Source organism: Sorex araneus, chromosome 3 (genome assembly GCF_027595985.1).
Source record: "Sorex araneus isolate mSorAra2 chromosome 3, mSorAra2.pri, whole genome shotgun sequence".
NCBI lineage: Eukaryota > Metazoa > Chordata > Mammalia > Eulipotyphla > Soricidae > Sorex > Sorex araneus.
Window position 1 is genome coordinate 170595591 of NC_073304.1, and position 24034 is coordinate 170619624.

Consider the following 24034-nt stretch of genomic DNA (forward strand, 5'->3'; position numbering starts at 1 on the left):
CATGGGGGGAATGGCAGCCCCATAAAATGGTTCTTTATGTTTCTAAAAGGGATGAACTGCTTTTCTGAACCTATCCAGAGAAACCCATACCACCCCTGTTCAATATTTCAGTAAGCTTTGTACCTTGTCAGGTTACACTCCAGGAACGCCGGCCAGGAGCCTGCCTACTGCCAGACTGACTTTACGAGACGTCTGAAGGAAGATTTTCATGTGATTTGTCATTTTTAGATGCTAACAGTCCCTTGGTAGGATTAGTTTGAAATTTCTCAAAGGCCTGAGCTTGGTTTAACTTCAGACGTTGATTTTATTCTCCCCTTCTGAGTTTTAGTTTTAAGGAGACAGTTGAAGGTAGAAACATAAGAGTTAGTTGGCAGTTTTCTGTGCCGTGTATGAAAATTCCCCTTTCTTTGAAATGAGTAGTTGTTTTTTCAATTTGACAAATAGACTGAAGGGATTTCCCCAGATATCTTGCCTCTAATTAGCTCTACAGCGATACCTAGTGTGGTACCAGCAGGGAAGATCTATTTCACTGGCGTTTATTTCAGGAGTTGGCATTTCCTCCATGTCTCACCAATTTTTTTGGCATTTCTGGTTTTGTAGTTGGTGGGAATGCTTGAGCGCGGCTGTTTTGATGTCTCCAGCAGTCGGAGCCATGAACCTTTCTCACATCTGAACTGTCATAGAGAGATCCAGTCGTGGGAGCCAGCCTTTGCCAGGGCATCATTACATTCGCTTTTTACAGCGTCAGAGTAGTTGGGGCTGGCTCTCTTGAATTCGAAGGGGGGTATCGCTTGTGAGAAGTGTTTCTGAGAAGTTGCTTTCGTTACGCTGCCCTGTGGACCGTCTCAGTTCTAGAAACGGGAGAGAAGTTAATCACAAATATCTAACCCTAAAGGAAAACCAATTGACACACCCCTATATTCAGCTTCTGTCCATCCATGAGTATTGGATTATTTTTAGATCAAACACTAACCATTCAGCATTGTCTTTAGATTATCTCCTTTAATTATAAAGCAGTAAAACCATGTGGATAACATCTCTTTAAGCTTACTTAATGAGGAAATCCTTTTGTAATCTCTCCAGCTAGGGTTTTTTAATTTGTGCATATATAAATACCTTTACAAAGGGGCATGAGTGTCTCATTATCTAATCTGTAATAATATATAGCACAGTAATTAAGAACTGGTAACACCATGGGCTCTAACACCCGGCATTCAGATACTCAAATCTTGGCGCTTCAGCTTATCAGCTGAAGGAATGTTTCTTGTTTTCTTTCTTTCATTCTCTCTCTCTTTCTTTCTCTCTCTCTCTTTCTTTCTTTCCTTCTTTCTCTCTCTCTCTCTTTTTTTTTTTTTTGCTTTTTAGCTCACACCTGGCGATGCTCGGGGTTACTCCTGGCAGTGCTCAGGGGACTATATGGGATGCCAGGGATCAAACCTGGGTTGGCTACATGCAAGGCAAATTCCCAACTCACTGTACTATAGTCCAGTCCCAGGAATGGTTCTTTGTTTTGAGGGGGGGGATTGTTGGGTCACAACTGGTGGTGCTCAAGCTCTGCATTCAAAGGAACCAAATGTGGTGCCAAGAATGGACCCAGGGTCTGCCCGTGCCAGGCATGTGCCTTCACTCCTATACCATCTCTCTGGCCCCTGGAAAAGTTTCTTTCCTGTTGTTTTTGTTTTTGTGTGCACCACACCCGGCAGTGCTCAGGGCTTACTCGTAACTCTGTGCTCGGGGATCACTCCTTCCTGGCAATGCTCAGGAGGCCATCTGGGATGCTGGGGATAGAACCCAGGTCAGCAGGCTCTAGTAAGGCAAATGCCCTACCCTCTGAATTGCTGCTCCAGCCCCTGGAAAAGTTTCTTAACTTGTTCGTGTTTCCAGCTTATTCGGTCAATTAAGGGTAAATCATGCTTCATCAGATTATTTTAAGACTCATTTAAAATTGGATATGCAAATTACTTGGCACTATGCCTGGCACATAGGAACCCTTAATTATTATTAGGACTGAGAGATTGAAAGGAAACAAGTGCTGCTGTGATCTTTTATTTTTTAATCTACCATGATAACCTTTTTAATTACCTTGATATATGTGCATAATTGCCAGGCAGATGTGCATACATGTACACCTATTTGAGTGCTGTAATCTTGATTTTCGAATGTTTTGGAATTTGATGTGGGTGTCAGGTTCATCAATAATTGAGGTGGACTTGAGGGTTTTTTCTTTTTCGGTCCTCCTTCCCTTTTGTTGTTTCTGCCCAGACCAGAGGTCTGCCACACACAATATGGGGGCTCACACAATATGGGGGCTCACATGTGGCTGTAGTGGCTGGAGATGCCCCACTATTTTGGCACTGGCGATACCAAACAGGCATTGTGCTTGGGCCTGTGGGGTGGTGCCAGGGACCGAACTCTGAGCCTGCAGTGCTGGTTCTCCACTGCTGAGTGGGGCCCTGGTCCCCATGAATGTTTTTTGATTTGGGTCTGGGCGTCAGCTTCATCAGTAAGCTAGGTAGAGCCACAGCAGAGGTCAGTCACATGTCTGGCCAACAGTGGGTACACTGTGCCCATTTCCGCAGCAGCGATAAGGCAAAGGGAAGAACTTGAGTGAGACAGCCAGAGGGCATGTGGGCACCGAGGAGCACAGTGCCTCCTTGAGGTGGGTGAGTGCTGAGCTTGCTGCTTGCATTCACTCTGTTGTGAGCTCTTCCCACAGCCCGGAGATTATTCAGGTTTCGTTAGTCTGGACCTGCTAACTGTTGGACATTTGCTCTTTTTGTGGGGGAGGGGGTTACACCCAAAGATGCACAGGGATTCCTCCTGGCTCTGCGCTCAGGAGACCATATGGGATGATGGGAAGGGATGCTGGGAATCGAACCCGGGTCAGCCTCGTGCAAGGCAAATGCCCTCCCTGCTGTACTGTCACTCCTGCCCCAACATTTGCTCTTCAGTGCGTTTTTCTCCCCTCCCCGTGGCACTGCTGTGATGCCTGGGGGTTGCACATGGGTTCTGGTGAGTGCACATGGGGTAGTGGCACTCACTGTCCTGGCACTGTGCCCACAGGGTGGCGGGCAATTTCCAGCTGTGGTGTCGCTGGGGGTTCCTGTGGTGTACACACACGTGCTCCTGGCTGCTGGGCCCGCACGTGGCTTTTGTTGTAATAACTGGGCGCTCTCACACCTTATTTGTGGGCCAGAGATTGTGTATGCTCTGTTGTTGCACTTGGTGTGTGTATGTGGGGGGGATGGTCCCAGGCAGTTCGGACCCCTCTCTGGGCATTGTGGGCAGCATCAGGGAGTAAACTTACGGCCTCGTGCTTGCAAGGAGGGCCCTTGTAGCCACTGAGCTCTCCTCCAGGCCCCTGACATTTATGCTTTGTTTTCAGTGTGGCGAGATTATGGTCTACTGAGCTCACTGCAGTTAACAGTTTCATTGTGGAAGAAAAGCTTAAGTTGGAGGATATATATCCTGGAGAAATAAAAATAAACACAAGGAAAATAATCAAAAGCAGATTGAAGTTTAATAAGTAGTAAAGGGCCATGTGCTTAAGGAATGAAAATACAGTTCTATTTTATCTCCCTTTACAAAAAGACTTGCTGGACTGCAGCCGTAACTCAGCAGGCTGGCTTAGTCCCTGATGGTCCCCCTACACACACCAAAAGTTGCGCGTACTGGGGAATCGAGTTTATTGAGGCGCTGGATTTGATCTATGGCACTTTTCCCTACAGAAAAAAAGAAAACGTTTGCTAAGCTTGGGGCTAGTGAGATAGTATGGGGAGTAAGGTACTTGTCTCGTATACATGACCGAAGCAAGTTCAATATTCAGCACCCCGCTTGGTCTCCCGAGCCATGCAGAGCCGGATAAACCGCTGCTGGCTTCGGATGGGTGTCTATGATTCCACCCTTTTCCCAGTGGATTGGGCCATTTCTTAATTTTTTGGAGTGGGGCACACCCACAAATGCTTGGGGCTTCTCAGTACTTCGGGATGGCTTCCAGCTATGCTTGGGGGGAACATGTGGTGCTGGGGCTTGAACTCGGTTTCCCGCATACAAATCACATATTCTACATCGTGTGCCATCTCCCCGCCTTATCCGGCCACTTCTAAGGCACCACTTACCTTTTGTATTGTTTACAGTGGTCACTTTGCATATAGAATATGATCAGAATGTTGAATTGAAATTTTCATGCTTGTGAAACTTTTTTTTTTTTTTTTTGCTTTTTGGTCACACCTGGCAATGCACAGGGGTTATTCTTGGCTCTGCACTCAGAAATTACTCCTGGCGGTGCTCAGGGGACCATATGGGATGCTGGGAATCGAACCCGGGTCGGCCTCATGCAAGGCAAACGCCCTACCCGCTGTGCTATCGCTCCAGCCCTGCTTGTGAAACTTTTAACAGTACCTTGCGAGGAATAGTCATAAGCTAGAACTTTTACAAGACTCACAGTAGGATGATTTTGACTTCTTAAAAATAGTTACGTATAGCAGAGGGAAGCCTAAACCATTAAAGGATGTTTTGGTGGATATAGCCAAGTGGCCTGGAGATACCCGCACAACTAGTATCAGCTTTTCTATAGATAATACAAGATTCCCTCACTCGAGCGCTGTTTCCATTTCTAGGTTCTTCAACTTAAAAGGAATGAAGAGACCATGGAGATGGTTCTGAGGGACTAAAAAGATAATGGTATTATTGGAAGTCAGTCCAAAAGGCTGTCCCCTATCCTTTTTTAAAAAAATTATTTTTTAATAGTTTTTATTTTTTAAATTTTTAATTATTTATTTATTTTTTGCTTTTTGTGTCAAGCCTGGCGATGCACAGGGGTTACTCCTGGCTTGTACACTCAGGAGTTACTCCTGGCCGTGCTCGGGGGACCATATGGGATGCTGGTAATCGAACTCGGGTTGGCCGCGTGCAAGGCAGACACCCTGCCCACTGTGCTATCGCTCCAGCCCCTAATTAATTTCTTTAAATTACCCAGGGCAATGCTCAGGGGTTACTCTTGGCTCTGCATCTCAGGGATTACTCCTGGTGGTGCTCAGGAATGTCAAGGATCGAACCTGAGTTAACCACATACAAGGCAAACGCCTTACTCACTCTATTGCTCCGGCCCCCAAGACACCTATTCTATCCCCAGTACCACACGGTCTCCCAAGGACTACTGGGAGTGGTAGCCCCCTAGCACTGCCAGAGGTGGCCCAAATACCCCTCTCAACAAATAAAGAATATTTTAAGGTAGGGGACTGGAGAGATAATACAGCAGGTAGAGCACTTGCCTAGCATGCCACTGACCTGAGTTCAGTCCCTGGAATGATATATGGTCCTAAAATTCCTACCAGAAGTGATGCCAGAAATAATCTCTCTGAGCACTGCCGAATGTGACCCCTCAAAAAAACTGAGCAAACTGGGGCTGGAGTGATAGCACAGCGGGTAGGGCATTTGCCTTGCATGCGGCCGACCCGGGTTTGATTCCCAGCATCCCATATGGTCCCCTGAGCACAGCCAGGGGTAATTCCTGAGTGCAGAGCCAGGAGTGACCCCTGAGCATTGCCGGGTGTGACCCAAAAAGCAAAAAGAAACAAAAAAAAAAACCTGAGCAAAATACTGAAGTTGGAGGGTAGTAGCTTTATCATGAACCATAACCCAGGCCCCATCTTTTTATTTGTTTGGGGCCACACCCAGTGATGTTCAGGGGTTACTCCTGTCTCTGCACTCAGGAATTATTCCTGCCAGTGCTTGGGGAGGGGGCGCAGGGAATGACCATATAGATGCTAGGAATCGAACCCTAGTTGGCTGTATGCAGAGCAGGCGTCCTACCCGCTGTCATATCACCTTGGCCCCAGTGGCTCTAAGTTGTATACTTTTAATATTCCCTAAAGGGTCCTAGGGCCTCATTGCCTCCCTAAGAAGTATTTGATATGAGTTGTCAATTTATGGTGATAATTAAATTTTAGTAATAAGTTTTCAGAAAAATGTCTTTATGAAATATTAATTTTTAGTGGTTTTATAGGAGAATAAAATTTTTAGCAAATGGAACTAAGTGAGATGAGGGAAAATAGGTATGGAATTTTAATGCAGGAAACAAGTATTTGTCATGAGGGACAGGGTTTGGGGGGTCACACCCAGCAGTGCTCAGGAGCTACTCCAGTGCATTGCTCATAGGTTTTTTATGATGGTGCTCAAGGGACCATTTGATGTCCAGAATGGAATGCAGGGCCCCCAGTATTTGTGACTATTTTTTTTGGCCACCCACACCTGACTGTGTTTAGGGGTTGCTCCTGACTTTTGTGCTCAGGGATCACTCCTGGTAGGCTTGGGGTACACTATAGGGTGCCGGGAATTGAACCCAGGTTGGCCACATGCAAGGGCAGCACCCCACCCGCTGTCCTAGCTCTCTGACCCCAGTATTTGTCTTTTTTTTTTTTTTGCTTTTATTTGATGGGGGGTCACACCCAGCGATGCTCAGGGGTTACTCCTGGCTCTGCACTCAGGAACACTTCTGGCGGTGCTTGGGGGACCATATGGGATGTTGGGGATCGAACCTGGGTCGGCCGCGTGCAAGGCAAATGCCCTACCCGCTGAGCTATCGTTCCGGCCCCAGTATTTGTTATTTTTTTATGTTTATTTTCAGCCTGAGTTTAAAGAGAAGGGTTTCACAGTATCTTCTCATTCAGGTGATTGCTGCTTGCGGATGCGTCCCAAGTGCTTCTTTAAGGCCTTTTTCCATCTCAGTTTGCTGCATGTGAGTTAGCATTGCGAAAGCCTCTGACCCTTAGCTTCGGAGGCTGAGTGCAGGGAGGCCTTGCATCACTCAGAATGAAACCTTTTAGATATGTTGGGTTGCAGAAAGCATTTCCTGTACAGTCAGAATGAAAGCTATGAACTGGGATTATTCATATAGATCACCAAAAGTCTAGGCCGCCTCGATATTCACACCAGCATGTTTGCCACCAGTTCTGTTCCAAAGTCTTGACTGGGTCGTTGCACTTGTAGGACTTCAGAATTTGCTTCTGAAATTGTGTATTAATTCTTTCTTATTTGCGAAGTGGTACTTGGTTTGTTTAAAGTAACTTGTGTATATTGTTGATGTTTTTGTTTGTTTGGGCTTGGGGCTAAGCCCCACTGTGCTCAGGGCTCTCTCCTGGCTTTGTGCTCAGGGATCACTCCTGGCAGGCTCAGGGGACCATATGGGGTGCTGGGGACTGAACTCGGGTTGAACACAAACAAGGCCAGCGCCTTACCCACTGTACTATTTATCCACCCCTGCTTATTTTGTAGGTGTCAAAAATGCTACTCTTACTTGCCCAGATAATCTTGTAAAGTGGATATCAAAGATAAGGATTGTTGTTTGGGTGTTGGGGCCATATGTAGGGATGCACAGGCTTCCACGTGCAAAGCGCATGCTCCAGCTCTTAAGTCCTTTCCTCAGCCTGATGTTGAACTTTTGCAGATTTCTGCAAGTGAAGGACAGTTTTGCTTCTTTTCTATTTCTTTCTTTCTTTCTTTCTTTCTTTCTTTCTTTCTTTCTTTCTTTCTTTCTTTCTTTCTTTCTTTCTTTCTTTCTTTCTTTCTTTCTTTCTTTTTCTTTCTTTCTTTCTTTCCTTTTTTCTTTCCTTCTTTCTTTCTTTATCTTTTTTTTTGGTTGTTTTTTGGGTCATACTCGGTGATGCACAGGGGTCACTCCTGGCTCATGCACTCAAGAATTACTCCTGGTGCTGCTCAGGGGGCCATATGGGATGCTGGGAATCAAACCCGGGTTGGCCACATACAAGGCAAATGCCCTACCCGATGTACTATTGCTCCAGCCCCAGTTTTCTTTCTTTCTTTTTTTTTTTTCCTTTTTGCCTTTTGGGTCACACCCGGCGATGCACAGGGGTTATTCCTGGCTTTATACTCAGGAATTACTCCTGGCAATGCTCGGGGGACCATATGGGATGCTGGGATTCAAACCCGGGTCGGCCATGTGCAAGGCAAACACACTACCCGCTGTGCTATCACTCCAGCCCCCTCAGTTTTATTTCCTGTTAAGTTGAGTGTCATTGAAGAAACTCTGAAAGTTGGAAGTTACAATGGATTTATACTTATTTTCATTGTGTATGGGGGGCTGTCACACCCAGCTGTGTTCAGGGCTTACTCTTGGCTCTGCACTCCTTGTGGACTTGGAGGACCATATGGGGTGCTGGGAATTGAACCTGGCTCAGCCGCATTCGAGGCAAGTGCCCTCCCAACTGTAACTGGTTTATACTTTTTTTTTCCTGTAACTTTTAATTTTTGGCCATAAAGCTATATGTTCAGAAAACAGGTTATTATAAAAGTGAAGAAAAATTCTCGTGATTCTTTATTCTACTTGAGAGCCTCCAGGTTAGGAGTCGTAAAAAATACCAGGGACTTGGGGCTAGAGAAATAGCACAGCGGGTAGGGTGTTTGCCTTGCACGAGGCCAACCCGGGTTCGATTCCCAGCATCCCATATGGTCCCCTGAGCACTGCCAGGAGTAATTCCTGAGTGCAGAGCCAGGAGGAACCCCTGTGCATCGCCGGGTGTGACCCAAAAAGCAAAAAAAAAAAAAAAATACCAGGGACTTTTTTAAAAATAAAAATAGTTATACCACATAGCATGGGCTTCTCAGAATGGGATGGCAAACTTCCACGTATGATGTGGTAGTCAGAGGAGACAGTGGAGTTTTCGAAATATTAAGAGCACAAAACTTCTCGACTCATACTGAACATTTGTTCTTTATTTGTTTATTGATGTTTGGGGGTCATGCCTGACTGCTCAGGGCCTGCACCATGGGCCATAGGGATAGTACAGCGGGCAGGGCTCTCCTCAGGCTCATTCTCGTCGATGCTCAGAATGATACTCAGAAAGGGGCACGGGGGATCTCTCCCTGGTCAGCTCTGCATGCATCTCGCTCACTATACTACCTCCAGCTTTTTTTTTTTCTTTTTGGGTCACACCCAGCAATGCTCAGGTGTTGTTCCTGGTTCTGCACTCAGGAATTACTCCTGGTGGTGTTTGGGGAACCAGATGGGATGCAGGGGATCGAACCCGGGTCGGCCACGTGCAAGGTAAATGCCCTACTCGCAGTACTATCACCTCCCCCCGCCTTTTTTTTTCACCTCCAGCTTTCTGAGCATGAATTCTTCCTCTGCCCCTAGTGTGTTTGGGTCACACCCAGCAGTGCTCAGGACTTAGTCCTGGCTCTGCTCTCAGAGATCACTCCTGAGATGGAGATGCTCTGGGCACCTTACAGGGGCTCTGGGTGTAAGCAGTCAAACAAGACAAGAGTCCTTCCTACCTGCCTCCCTTAATTCTTAAAAACAAAACAAATAACCAGATGGTTGGAGAGTACAGGGATTAAGACCCTTGCATGATGTCAACCCTGGCTTTATCCCTCGCACTCTGTAGGGTTCCCCGAGCCCCACCAAAGAGATCTCTGAGTGCAGATCTAGGAGTGATCCCTGAGCATCACTGGGTGTAGCTCCCAAGCAGGAACGAACACAAAAAGAAAGCAACTTTCTGGTTATGTTCAGAGGGGAGGAAGTTGTCAGTTCCTCAGCTTTCCTTTAGTTTCTATTGGTTATTCAAAAGCCCATCAGGGGAAATAATGCAAGCTGACTTCTTTTTTTTTCTGGGTCGAACCCGGTGTTGCTCAGGAATTCCTCCTGGCTCTGCACTCAGGAATTAACTCCTGGCACTGCTCTGGGGTGCCGGGTGTTGAACCTGGAAAAGTGTCCTACTCTATTACCAAAATCCTGGACTGTCTTCGGCAAGAGGCAAGAAGATAAGAAAAGGCCACACTTTTTGCTTATGTTCTTACCTCTAAAATTGGTCATTCACATGGTAGCTGTGTGTTCCAAATATCAACAAGTCATGGGGCTGGAGCGATAGCACAGCGGGTCGGGCGTTTGCCTTGCATGCAGCCGACCCGGGTTCGATTCCCAGCATCCCATATGGTCCCCTGAACACCACCAGGAGTAATTCCTGAGTGCAGAGCCAGGAGTAACCCCTGAGCATCGCCGGGTGTGACCCCCCCAAAAAATCCAAGTATCAACAAGTCAAATACTATTCTCTCTGAACCTGTCGCTGTCTGCCCTGACCCGGCCCCCCACTGCTGCTAGAATAAACCCAAATTCCCTACTGTGCCAGCAGAACCCCCACGAGCTGACTTCTTCCCTGTCACCAGGCTTTCTCATTCTCTTGCATTCTGTTGCAGAGCTAGACCAGCCTTTTGTCTATCACACATTCTGTACGTGGTGTTGGTTCTGGGCCTCTGCACATAACTAGGCCAGAACATGACTCCACCAAGATCTTTGTATGTCTGACTTGTTCTCGTCGTTTAGGTCTAAACCAGGGTTCAGCGTGGTTTTTCTGCAAAGGGCCAGATGGTCTTCGTTGCAGCTACTCAACTCTGCTGTTGTAGTCTCCGGAGCGGCCCCAGACAATACATAAATGAATGAGCATGGATGTGTTCCAATAAAACTTTATTTATGGGCGTTGAAATTTAAATTTCATGTGATTTTTCATGTGTTCAAAATAGCCTTTTGATTTTTGAAAAACTCATGTTTAAAAAAAAGTTAAGGCCCATTTTAGCTCATGAGCCAAACAAAAGCAGGTGGTGGGCCGGATTTGGCCCATAGCGCTGAGTTTGCTAACCCTTCGTGAAGCGTCACTTCAGAGAAGTGTTTCTTGACCATCGCTACGAAGAGAGTGCTTGCAGTAGTCCCAGTCACCCTTATCATCTGAGTTTATTTACTTCCTGTTTATTTTCTGTCTCCGCTAGTTTGTCACTCTGTGTGTGTGTGTGTGTGTGTCTGTGTGTGTGTGTGTGTGTGTGTGTGTGTGTCTGTGGTCTTTGGGCCACACCAGGAGTTATTCAGGCTCTTGTTTCTTACTCCTAGCTCTTTTACTCCTGATTGTTTGCATTGTCGGGGATTGCATGCAAGTTGGCCTTGTATAAGGCAGTCTTATACAAGTACCCTACCCACGGTTCTGTCTCTCCATCCCTGCTCTGTGGTCCTTCTCTTTTCTTCTCAATTCCATAACATATGTCTGTGTATATAACACTATATAAATGTATATAAATGTACATATATCATGTGGACATGAATGTATATGTATGTACGTTTCCAGAGTATGTGTGTGTATATATATATATATATATATATATATATATATATTCCGCCCCCCCCCGGCTTTTGGCCTCACCCATGGTACTAAAGACTGACTCCAGGCTCTGCATTCAGGGGTCTCTGGTGGTGTTCAGGGGACGATACGTGGTGCTGGGCATCAGATCTGGGTCAGCTGCATGCAAGGCAGCCGTCCATCTACCTGCTGTCCTATCGCTCGGACCCCTGGAATAAACTTTCAACCCAAGTGTACCTTCTTGGCATTTGAACACTGGGGGTAATGCCGTGTCGCTTCTTGTGTCAGCTTTTTTTTGCTTTTTGGGTCACACCTGGCGATGCACAGGGGTTACTCCTGACTCATGCACTCAGGAATCACTCCTGGCGGTGCTCAGGGGACCATATGGTATGCTGGGAATCGAACCCGGGTCGACCGTGTGCAAGGCAAATGCCCTACCCGCTGTGCTATCGCTCCAGCCCCCTCTTGTGTCAGCTTTGACCATTCTTCCATCCTAGCTGAAATGTGGTTCAGACACTTCACTTAACTTTGATGATGGCCCTACTATGGCTCCCCCTTTGCAAACAAATACTTATTGGCTCCTTTTTGTTTGTTTGTTTGTTTGTATGTTTGTGGGGCATACTTGGCCGTGCTCAGGGCTTGCTTCTGGCTCTGTGCCCAGAGATCACTCGTGGAGGACTGGGGTGGGACAGGGGGCACGCATATGTGGTGCCGGGGATTGGACCCAGGTCTACCAAAAGCCCTACTCCCTGTACTTTCCCTCTGGTGTCCCCAGGAACTTTCTACGCTCGCTCCTGCCTTTAAAACACACCAAAGTTCCTTTCCTCACTTTCCAGGAGCAGTTTCCTTCCATTGTGTTTTATATTCATTCCCTCCAGGGCTGCTCCCTTCCTCCCGCGTCCCTTTTCCATTCATTACCTCTTGGCTCTTGAAATTTGCGGTCTGTTCCCCTAGCTCCCCTCCAGTATATAAACACCAGCCACTAAAAATGTCCAGCCCGCCTTGCCCTCCTGGTGCCCTTTCCAGTGTGGCAGCCTCTCAGCCTGGAGGGGGAGGAGAGAGGAGCTTCAGCGCTGTGGCTCGAGCTCTGCACATGGGAGTCCGTGACTCAGGCACCACCACGAGAAAGTTCTGGAACTCTGAGCCAGCAGTGGCCCCCTGGCCCTACCAGGTGTGACTCCAGAACAAAAACGAGCAGAGTGGTCCGCATGCAGGAGAGCGCGTGGTGGGGTGGTGCTTGCCTTGCCCCTGGCACTGCCAGGGATCTCTCTCTCTCTCTCTAGCACAAAGCCAGGAGTCGCACCTGAGCACGGCTGGGGGTGGCCCCTCTCTCCCCGTTAAAATGGAGTAGTTTGTGCTCATTTCCATCCTGTCACCTTCATTTTGTTTTGTTTCGGGACTGCACCTGACTGTGCTCAGGGCTTGGCCCTGGTTCTGTGCGGAGGGATCACTCCCGGTGGGGGTCGGGGAGCACATGTGATGCTCTGGCCAGGGCTCGACCGCACACAAGGCGAAGGCCTTCGTGCCCGGCCTGTCTCTCCAGCCCCGGAAGCTGTCTTTCATCTCAGCTGGGCTCAGCTATCTGAATGACTCTCCGCCGGGCTCAGCGATCTGAATGAATGGAGGAGTGGATGAATGAATGGATCGGTTTTGTCATTTCCCTGTGTAGTTTTTTCCCTCCCTCTCTCTCCACTCGGGTTGCACTCTCGTTCACACTCTTGGTCGCAGTGCTCTGGAAATTGCTCACTTTGTTATGGCACCAGGCTCTGCTGGGATCTCCCTGCGGCTGTGTGAGCAGGAGGGCCATTTGGGGGGAGGAACTCTGCGCCTCATGCCTCCGAGGCAGGTGCTGTAGCGCTGAGGCATCCCCCAGGTGCCACCCTGTGCCTCCTTCCTTCACCGTATTTTCTTTTTTCTGCTCTGTTGCCCGAGTAAGTACCGGATGGTTTTTTGAAAACAGTACGTTGCATTTCTCTTTTTTTCACTTACATTTGTTGTGCCAAATTTGGGCCAGATCTAGGACTATAAAAATAAAGTCCCGATCCTGAAGGAGAGATCCCTCTAGAAACGGAGACGGACACGGCAGCACATTTTCCGTTTCCTTCTGCTCTCGCAATCCCAGCAGTCACGAGCCTGTCTGTGAAGGCGGCGAGGCGGCCAGGGGCACAGAGGGAAGTGGTCCCGACTGAGTGAGGGCAGAGCATTTCCCAAGAATTGGGGCTCTCCTCGCCAAGCTGCCCCTTGAATTCTCCCAGGTTTTGTCTTTCATTTGGAGATGGGTGGGGACCACACCTGGCTGTGCTCATGACTTACTCTTGGTTTTGTGCTCAGGGACTATATAGGGTGCTGGGGATTTTATTCAGAAAGCACCTCCCTACACATTGTACTGCCTGGCTCCCTTCCTTCCTCCCTCCCTCCCTTCCTCCCTCCCTCTCTCATACCTGGAAGTGCTCAGGGATTACGCTTGGCAGTGATTGGGATACCATATGGATGCCAGGGATTAAACCTGGGTCTACCACAGGCAAGGCAAGCACCTTACCTGCTGTACTCTCTCTCTTGCCCCACCTTTCAACTCTTAGATGATGATTCTCTCCTCCTGAGGCCTCCTGATCTACCTATATATAATAGAAAACCCACTTTTTAAAAAAAATTTTTATTGAATCACCATGTGGAAAGTTACAAAGCTTAGAAAGCCTATTTTGAATTCTTTAAGACAATGAAGTTCAGGGGCTGGAGCGATAGCACAGCGGGTAGGGCGTTTGCCTTGCATGCGGCCGACCCGGGTTCAAATCCCAGCATCCCATATGGTCCCCTGAGCACCGCCAGGAGTAATTCCTGAGTGCAGAGCCAGGAGTAACCCCTGTGCATCGCCAGGTGTGACCCAAAAACCAAAAAAAAAAAAAAAAGACAATGAAGTTCAAAATCTTGATTATTGGTGGCTTTGATATTATGGCTAGGAACGGTATTTTTCTTTCTTTTCTTTTCTTTCTTTCTTTCTTTCTTTCTTTTCTTCCTTCCTTCCTTCCTTCCTTCCTTCCTTCCTTCATCTTTCTTTCATTCCTTCCTCTTTCTTTCATTCATTTTGGGTCACATCCAGCTGTGCTCAGGGCTTACTCCTGGCTCTGCACTTGAATCACTCTTGACAGGGCTCAGGGGACTGTATGTGGGATGCGTGGGCTCGAACCTGGGTTGGCTACATGCAAGGTAAACACCCTGCTGCTGTACTATTGCTCCGGCCAAAAGTTCAGTTTTTAAAAACTTAATTCTAAGCATTTTGGAAACAGATGATCTGGTAGCTACGGCGCATGTTTGGGTTAGCTACCACTTTAATGGAATACTCAGAGATGCTTAGGAATCCTTGCTCAAAAGGGCGAGTCATCCCGAACCTTGTTCTGAGGCCAGAACAAACGGTTGAGCTTGTTTTGTTTAGTAGAAGTATGTGCAACTTTGGAATGTCTTAGCCTTGGAGGTGAAGCACTTTAAGTGAGGGCTGGAGCAGTAGTACCGGGGTAAAGCACACACCTTGGCATATGTGGCCAACCCTAGTTCGATACCCAGCACCACGTGGTCCCTCATGAATTGCAGTATGTGTCCCCGGGGTCCCTGAGCACCACCACAATCCTGGGCTTTCACATTGAACTGCCCGCTCCATTGGCCAAGAACTGATAGGAGTGTTTCCCAGCATCCCTAAGGTCAAAGGGCAAGGGAAGAACTCAAGGTGAGGGAGTTTAGCTCTGAGTGCCATCAATTGGAAAAGACTTAAAGGACGAACTAAAATCTCTGTTTTTGTTGGGAGGAGGGAAGAAGAGGTGTTCAGGTCTGTTGGCGGAAAGTGTCCGATCAGTGGTGTCACCTGGAAGGGTGTGCGTGTGTCTGATCGCTGAAGATGCTGTCTGAGGTGGTGCCTCCCTGCTCCTTCCAATGCGGACCGAGTTAAAATACCCCGAGGCAGGGAAACGCTGCCGGCCTTGGAAAGGATTTGGGATTTTTTTTTTTAATATGTCTCCCTGAACTGAATATTGATACAAGAGGAAGATGAATATGGATGTGAAGAGGAAGTCTTGCAAGGCTAAAGTAAATTTTTATTCCAGAATATGAATTACTATTGTGAATTCATCCATAATGAATTGCATCGGATTTTATTCTTCACTGACATTTTGATGTGGCTTTCTTTTTTGCAACATGCTGAGATTGTGCACTGCCGGTCTGCTTGAGACATTCCTTGGGATAGGAATCACGTTTCATTCATCCTTATATCCGGAATAAATCGCAAAAAAATAAAGCCCCAGCCACAATATTTAGTGGTTTGGGGGATGAATGATAAAGTAAAAGAATTGTACTTGTCCATAGTACATAATTCCTTGAAACAGAATTTTATGTATTTTTCTAATATGTCTTCATCATTATGTGTATGTACATATCTGTATATATAGTATCATAAATCTTTTTTTTACTTTTTGGGTCACACCCGGCAATGCACACGGGTCACTTCTGGCTCTGCACTCAGGAATTACCCCTGGCAGTGCTCAGGGGACCATATGGGATGCTGGGAATCGAATCCGGGTTGGCCGAGTGCAAGGCAAATGCCCTACCCACTGTGCTATCGCTCCAGCCCCTATTTTTTGAGTTTGGGGATTGACTTCAATCTTTTGTTTTGGCACACCCCCAATGGTGCTCAGAGTTTACACCTGACTCTGCGCTCAGAGATCATTCCTGGTGGGGCTCAGGGGACCATGTTGGGTGCCGGGATCAAACCTGGGTTGGCTGCATGCAGAGCAAGCACTCTACGTGCTGTGCTATCGCCCGGCCCCTTGAAGAAACATTCTTACTGTCAGTAAAGAATTAAGGTTCCTGGGGCCGGAGCGATAGCACAGCGGGTAGGGCGTTTGCCTTGCACGCGGCCGACCCGGGTTCGATCCCCGGCATCCCATATGGTCCCCCAAGCACTGCCAGGAGTAATTCCTGAGTGCAAAGCCAGGAGTAACCCCTGAGCATTGCTGGGTGTGACCCAAAAAGAAAAAAAAAAAAAAAGAATTAAGGTTCCTGGGGCCAGAGAGAGAGTTCAAAGGACTGAGCAAATGCTGGCACATGGGAGGCCCAGGTCCTATCAGGTGGGCACTGCTGGTTCCCTCAGCATCACTGGGAAAGATCCCTGAGCACTGCCAAGCCCCCAACCTCCTCCCTAAATTGAAATTCTCAAGGAGCTAGAAAGTTCAGTGGTTAATGCCTTGCATGCGGCTGACCTTGGTTTCATCCCAAGCTACATGTGATCCCCTCTGTGCTGCCAGGAGTGATTCCTGAGCACCCCCAGATGCAGCCCTAAGACAAGCGAACACAATCCTTAAGGGTTGGGTGTGTGGCTCAGCTGTACAGTGGCGGGTGAGTCCCTTGATTCAGTCACTGAACGGCAGAACAGTCTGAAAGAGAAAAAAAGTCTAAATCCTCAAATATGAATGTATCTATGTGAAAAGTGGGATTTGCTCAAATTGGGAACTGTAGTGTAAGGAAAAATTCTACTCGGTTGTTTTTATAATTAGATTTCACTTAGGAAGCGACATTGAATAGCTTCATTACATTCCTTTTATTCTCCAAGAAACAGTTAAGTTTCCTCTTTTCCCCTTATTGTTAAAAGTTTCAGCGTATTTCTTTCTTTTTTTTTTTTTTTTTTCATTTCTTTGGCAGGGTGTGTGTGTGTGTTGGGGGGGAGCAGACAGCTTTCCCGAACCCTGGTCAGGTGACACAGGGAACCACTCCCAGTGGTACTCAGTCTGAAAGCAGTGCTCGGGTTCAGTGTGTGGTACGGTGCTGCTGGGACTAGCGGCCACCGTGGCTACATCCTGGAGTTTAGGAGGGGCGGGAATTCAACTCCGAGCAGCCCTCTGAGCTGTCTCTCATGCCCCTTCTTCGAATTCTTTTTTTCTCTCTTTTTTTTTTCTTTTTGGGTCACACCTGGCGATGCACAGGGGTTCCTCCTGACTTTGCACTCAGGAATTATGCTCGGGGGACCATATGGGATGCTGGGGATCGAACCCAGGTCAGCCGCGTGCAAGGCAATCGCCCTCCCCGCTGTGCTATCTCTCCAGCCCCACTTCTTCGCGTTCTTAATCCGGGGAGATAAGTATGATAGGACAGTATTTCCTAGGGCTCCGATTGGCACGATTCTTTTTCTGTCTTTGGGTTTAGGACTGAGCATGTTAAAACTTCGGTCCTCTGGGTCTCCTAGGACTTCGTCCTGCAGGAGGAATCGGGCGATGGCGCTTTCCCCGCTGTCTCAGAAGGCTGTGCTCACCAGCAGGCGTCCTGAGAGGCACGTCCGTGATGAATGACTGCTTGGGCCCTGTTCCCAGGGCGCCTTGGTCACGTGGGGCAGCGTGTCTCCCGACCCCTCTTCAGGCCCATCCAGGCCCACGATGCCCCAGTGCCAAACATGATTTAGCTGCAGCTCCTTTTGTTTTCTCTTTTTGTAGACATTCGCCTTGTTCTTTTCATTTTGAGGCAAGTCTGAATCCTTGGGACGCCAGCTCGCTGGCCTTGTTCGCGACCCCTTTCCGGAGCCCCGCACATTCAGACAGGCCCGTGGCTTGTAGCTTTCCCGGGGCCTTCTCCGCTTGCCTTTCTGGACCTGTTGGGCTGTATGTTTTGTTTGGGGACCACACGTGGCAGTTTGTGGGGGCGACTCTAGGCAAGGTGCCAAGGTGTTGCTCCCAAGGGTGGGGGGGGCGTGCATTGCTGGGGATCAGACCCAAAGACCACGCTTCAATCCGGTGAGACAACTCTCTGGTCCAACTTGAGTTTTCAGGGCTCTTTCCTGGCAGTTTAGAGTTAAAGTAGAGCTGTCAGCTAAGCTAACTGCTTGGTCACTTGACCTGTTGGTGGTTGTATGCATGTATGGCTGCCAGACTGCCTCCTGCCATTGCTCCATGTGGAGCATAAATTCATGCATGTAACAGCGGAGTTCTCTACTAAGTGCTGGGAAATCCCCAGGTAGCTTCATGATAATGCATATAGATTAGCAGGTTGTTTCCAAGAGAATAAATAATGCAGGAAGAGAGTAATTAAATCAGAAACTAGAGAGAGAGATCAAAGGTGAAGGCACTTACCTTGCAAGAAGCTGATCCTGGTTCAATCCCTGGTCCTGCATATGGTCCCCTGAGCACCTTGGGGTGTCACCTAAGCCCACTGCCCCTCAAAAATAATGAAATAATAATTACATCAAACATTTTTTTGTGGAAAGGTACCAGAGAGATCATACCTCAGATATTTAAGTATGTGTTTTGTCACTGGGCTACTTCCCTGGTCCCTAAATCAGATATTTAAGGATCTAAAATTGGGGGAGGGGTTGGGGGTTGGGCTATACATGGCAGTGCTCAGGTCTTGCTCTTGACTGCACTTTGGGTGAGCCTTAGGGGTGCTGGGATAGAACCCAGGTCGGCCATGTGCAAGGCAAGCATTGAGCTATTATTACAACCCCATATTATATTATTTTAAAAGTAGCTGGGAGTGGGCTGGAGTGATAGTACAGCAGGTAGGGCATTTGCTTTGCACGCAGTCAACCTGGGTTCGATTCCCAGCATCCTATATGGTCCCCCGAGCACCACCAGGAGTAATCCCTGAGTGCAAAGCCAGGAGTAACCTTTGAACATCATTGGGTGTGACCCAAAAAGCTCCTTCCCCCCCAATAAAAGTAGCTGGGAGAATAGGAAATTTTGTACTATAGATTTTACTTTATAACTTTAAATTCTAGAGTAGGAAGTTCCTTGTAAATGACTGTATAGGCAAATTCTTTGGTCTCTCAGAACTGCAGTTTCTAAAACTGTCAGTAATGGAACCCCAATATGGATGTGGCCTTGTAGTTTTGAGGGACTTTATATAAATTATATAGTCATTACAACACTCAAAGAAATAAAGTTATTAAAAATGACCTATGTCAATGATATCACATACTTAGAAGTGCCAGAAAAGGGATTGCAAACTATCCTGTTCTCAGTGCTATCCCTTCTAGTTCCTAGCTAACGAGAGTATTTGGGCCGACTCCTAAAATTCTAAGACTCTGGGGCTGGAGCAATAGCACAGCGGGTAGGGTGTTTGCCTTGTAGCGGCCAACCCAGGTTCGATTCCCAGCATCCCATATGGTTCCCTGAGCAACGCCAGGAGTAATTCCTAAGTGCAGAGCCAGGAGTAACCCCTGTGTATTGCTGGTGTGACCCCCCAAAAAAAGCAAAAAAAAATTAAAATTCTAAGACTCAGCCCCTTTTTTAAAATAGAAATTGAGGCAATTTACAATTGACTATTTTGTGTGCTTTTTTGGGAGGCCATACCCGATTGTGCTTAGAGCTTACACCTGATTCTGTACTCAGGGATCACACTTGGCAGTGCTTGAGGGATCATATGTGGTACCAGTGGATTGATCTGGGGTGGGCTACATGTAAGGCAGGCTCCTTATCCCCTCAAAGTATATTTTAAGATTACTTCTAGATATCTTATTTTTTTCCTGCCCAAAATTAAGTTTAAAAATCAACAGTAATGAGGCTGGAGCAATAGCACAGCGGGTAGGGCATTTGCCTTGCATGCGGCAAGGGGGATGCGATTCCCAGCATCCCATATGGTCCCCCGAGCACCGCCAGTGGTAATTCCTGAGTGCAGAGCCAGGAGTGACCCCTGTGCATCGCCGGGTGTGACCCAAAAAGAAAAAAAAATCAGCAATGGCTCAATATCCAGGAGTGCATGCAGGTGGTCTGTATTTGATCTATGTCACTACCTGGTCCCCCAGATTCCACTGGGAGTGACCCCAGCACAGTCGCCTGACCTGATCACCATCAGCTATGGCCCATCCTTCCCCCCACCCCTGCAAAAAAAAAGGACAACTAATATGCTGGTTTTATTATTTGCATACAATTTGAGTCTTGTTAGTTTGGGCTTCCATTTTTGTAATATTATAACTTATAAGTATAGACTATAGAAATCATTCCAGTGGTGCTGGGGCTCAAACCCAGGGTCCCATACACATGAATGGTATGAATGGTGGTATTCTACCATTGCTTTAGGAAGTTATTTGAGACTAGTATATCCTTTTTTTTTTTTTTTTTCAGAAACCACTCAGACTGATTCCTCTCTCTCTCTCTTCCAAGGGAAGAGAAAAGCCATCACCAATGCTAAACCAGTTGCAGAAGCAACATGTAGAACCGGCTTCCCACTCAGGAGAGGGTGCTCTGGCCCCTCCTCATGGTTTAGGGTGCTCTACAGATCAGAGAAATGTCTCTAGTAATGAGCTATAGAAACTTCCTCATTTGTTTTAAGGTGAAGAGGAGAAACTTATTTTCTTGGGTCACACCTGGCAGTGCTCAGGGATTACTCCTGGCTCAGTGCTTGGACACTGGTGGCAGGAGTTAAACCCTGGCCTCTAGCATGCTAAGCATGTGCTCCAGACCATTGAGCTAGTTCCCCACCCCAGACTTTTCTTATTCACAAATAGTGTTCACAGTATGAAATTTTATCTTAAATTTTATTCACCGATGAAAGGAGAGTGTATAAAAATTACTCTATATTCATGAAATTGATATTGAATACATTCTTAGTACATACTTTCTTTTGTGGGTTTTTTTTTGCCACACCCTGTGATGCTCAGGGGATGACTCCTGACTACTCTGGAAACATTCCCGGAGATGCTTGGGGTTCACATGGGATGCCAGGGATCTGCCCCAGGTCAGCTATGTGCAAGGCAAGCGCTGTCTGTGCATCTTAGTTCATACTTTATAATCACATCTTTTTGAAGTAGGTATATAATTTAATTTAGGCTTTTGGACCACACCAAGTGATGTTCTGGGGCTACTTATGCCTCTGTGCTAGAGAAGGGACCATATGCCAGGCAGGTGTGTGTCTTTACTCTCCCTCAATGAATAGTTTCAGCAATCTTGGAACAGAATCCTTTTTAGATTCTAATAAGAATATCTCTCAGTAACATTGTGTGCAAAATCTTTGCTGTAAGCATTTTGTTTTCGAAAGCGTTTCCCTTTAAGAACCAGGTATACCAATGCGTCTAAAAGATTGTGCCTGTTCAGCTATTCCTGTTTAGGAATAGTTAAACAGACTAAGCATCTGTCTCACCTTTAACTAACTGGGCTAGCGCTTCTTCAGAAAACCCACAGATGTAACCCGTGTATATGGCCTTTCTCGAGAACAAAGCTGTCTTGCTGGAACCTAGACTGGGAGTTACTAGTCTAAATCGAAGCATCATTGTTTTCCATGCCTCTTTTTTTGTTCTTGTTTTATGTGGATTTTGTTGCTAGTATTGGGAAGTTCTCTCTGTGTGTGTGTCTTTCTCTTTCTCTCTCCCTCTCTCTCTCTCTGGAAAGTATTTAGTCTCTGAATCATGACTTTCTACTACTCAGTTTGTTTACATAGACCAGCTTTCTTGAGTACTTGTCCACAATAGGTGAAAGCCTGAGTTTTTTTGTGTGCGTGCGTGCGTGCGTGCATACGTGTGTGTGTGTGTGTGTGTGTGTGTGTGTGATTTTAAGGGTAGGTTAAAAGTTAGAGGTAAGGTGATTTTTGCCTTTTGCCTTGACAGTCTGCTGCTTCCGAGCTGTTGGTGACTGCGTGTCACCCTCTGTGCTCAGCTCCTGACCTCTTTCTCAAATACTGCTGCCCACCATTAAGTCTCTGTGATAACGGGGCATTTTCAAAGGATACCACAAAACGCATGTTGAGAATCTCTGGATCTCAAATATACAGAAATCACAACTGAAGGTCAATTCCTGAGTTAAGGAACTGACGATTACGGCAATTTCAGTCTCTATTAATATTTAGTAGGCAAGAGTTTATGATATTGTTTATATTATTCCTTATGTGTCTGTAGACTTAACTACTTATTGAAAATATTTGTCTTAATGGGGTTGTATATTTCTGCCATTGTCCTGATTTGTTTACTTGAATTATTTTGGGCTGTATCTCTAGTTTGAAATTTAGGACTACTCCCTGTATACTATGCACCAAAGATGACATTTCAATGCATTGTTCAAATATGAATATGACAGCTCCTATTTGTAGTGAAGCTGTATGACTGGGTTTTGTTTATTTCAATATTAGTCATTATGTAATAGCCCTAGGAATGATGGTTAAAATTATAGAGGCTAATTTTCCAAATTCATTGTGTTTCCTCGGGGCATTTCTTTGGGATATGTTCGCATTTCGTGTTTTTGTTTCTGATTTTAAAATAATTTTCCTTTGTTGTAGGATGAGCAGTTCTTAGGTTTTGGCTCAGATGAAGAAGTCAGAGTACGAAGCCCCACGAGGTCTCCTTCAGGTATGGCCAATGAAGCGCATGGGGCCTTGGAGTTGTGTCTGTGCTCAGATGGCGGCTGCCCTGCTGTCTTTGTGTGCGAAGGCGGGTCTCGGATGCCAGCGGTCTTGTGCCTTCTTCCCCTTTCCCTCAGCTTAGGTAGGACAGGGCTTATGAACTAGACCTTGATGAAACTGTTCTCTGTCAGGCCACTCGCTTTCACGCTTCTCTCTGGAGCCCTTGAGGCATAGGAGGTAGATATCCATTGAGTGGTTGGAAAACAAGGTAGGCTTATGAAGGTAACCATGATCAGCACCCCCACTTTATGTATTTTGAATTATTTGGCCGTATTTATGATCCTGGGAATACTTTTGCCATTTTACTGTTTTGGGGCATACTTTGGGCAGTGCTTGGGCTTGGTGATACTTGGGAAACATGGGACCATACCTAGTGGTGCTAGGAGGATGGTGGGGATTGAACTCAGTACCTCACATGTGCAAGGCTTATGTTCTATCACCTGTCCTCAGCCCTTGGCCATTGATTTTTATATATGAAATCCCAAGACTGAAGACAGAATATTGTTACTGGACCGGGGAGATAACTTCAGGGCTAGGTGCATGCTTTGCCTGCCGGAGGCCGGGTCTTTGATGCCTAATGCCACCTGGTTCCCTGAGTACCCTCGGGAGTGGTCCCTGAACACTGAGCCAGAAGTAGCCCCTGAGCACCACCAGTTATGGCAGTGGTGGTAATAATATATTTTATGCAACAATCCCATCATTGAAAGTTTGTATTAAAATCAGCAAGATAGAATGATACGGGAGTATTTCCATTCATAAGCAGCATTTGTCATTGTGCTGACCAAGAAAATATCTAGAATGTCTTGAATTTCTAGACGAGAGCATCGATCTCAATTGAAATAGCACTTAACTGGCTTGCAGAGTTCTGTTCTCTGTGTGAGAGGCATAGATCTTTGATGGAAGCAGTGCTTCCCATCTGTGCTGCATTCTGATTTCTTGTATGGTTTTCTTTGATTTGACGTGACTAGGCAGTCCAGTTAAACATGTTCTTTATGTATTTTTGCTATTTGACATTAACTTAGTTTGTGATGTTGTTAGCATTTTGGGTTTTGAGAGTCATCATGTGTTAATCTAATTCAAGTAAAAGTGGACAATTTTTTCTTTTTGAAATGTTGGTATTGTCAGTAGCATGCCAGTGTCTGCCATTTAATCAGTAACCGTATTTTCTAAGCGATGGAATCTAAAACATCATATTGTATTTCATTGCTTAATTGTTGCCTCCACATAATAATTGCACAGAAATTTTTACGTTTTACTGGTAACCCTGTAAAAGACGAGGATAATATTTACACCCAGCTTTTTCTTTCTTTATTTTTTTTCTTGGTGCCACAACTAGCCATGCTCAGGACTTACTCCTGGTTCTGTGCTCAATGGTCATTTCTGGTGGTGCCTAGGGTCTAACCAGGTTAGCTTGGTGTAAGCCAGCTAGCACCTTACCTACTGTACCCAACATTTTTTAAATCTTCCTGACCCCAACATTTTTTTTAATTTGGCATAAAATCAGTGATAGGTATGCAGTGAAATATGGTATTGGAAAG

General features: G+C 46.5%; 1 protein-coding gene and 1 non-coding gene across 6 annotated transcripts in view; one reads left to right on the forward strand and one right to left on the reverse strand.

The window, feature by feature from the left end:
* KMT2A (lysine methyltransferase 2A) overlaps nt 1-24034 on the forward strand; it is a 79536-nt gene that overhangs the window by 8904 nt on the left and 46598 nt on the right. For all 5 annotated transcript variants that reach the window (XM_055133244.1, XM_055133240.1, XM_055133243.1 and 2 more), the window contains one exon: nt 22374-22443. In XM_055133244.1, the coding sequence (XP_054989219.1) occupies nt 22374-22443 (70 nt within the window). The remainder of the gene's footprint in view (nt 1-22373; nt 22444-24034) is intronic.
* LOC129403763 (small nucleolar RNA U3) lies at nt 20233-20455 on the reverse strand. The gene has a single exon (XR_008629435.1). It is a non-coding gene; the product is annotated as a small nucleolar RNA U3 (small nucleolar RNA).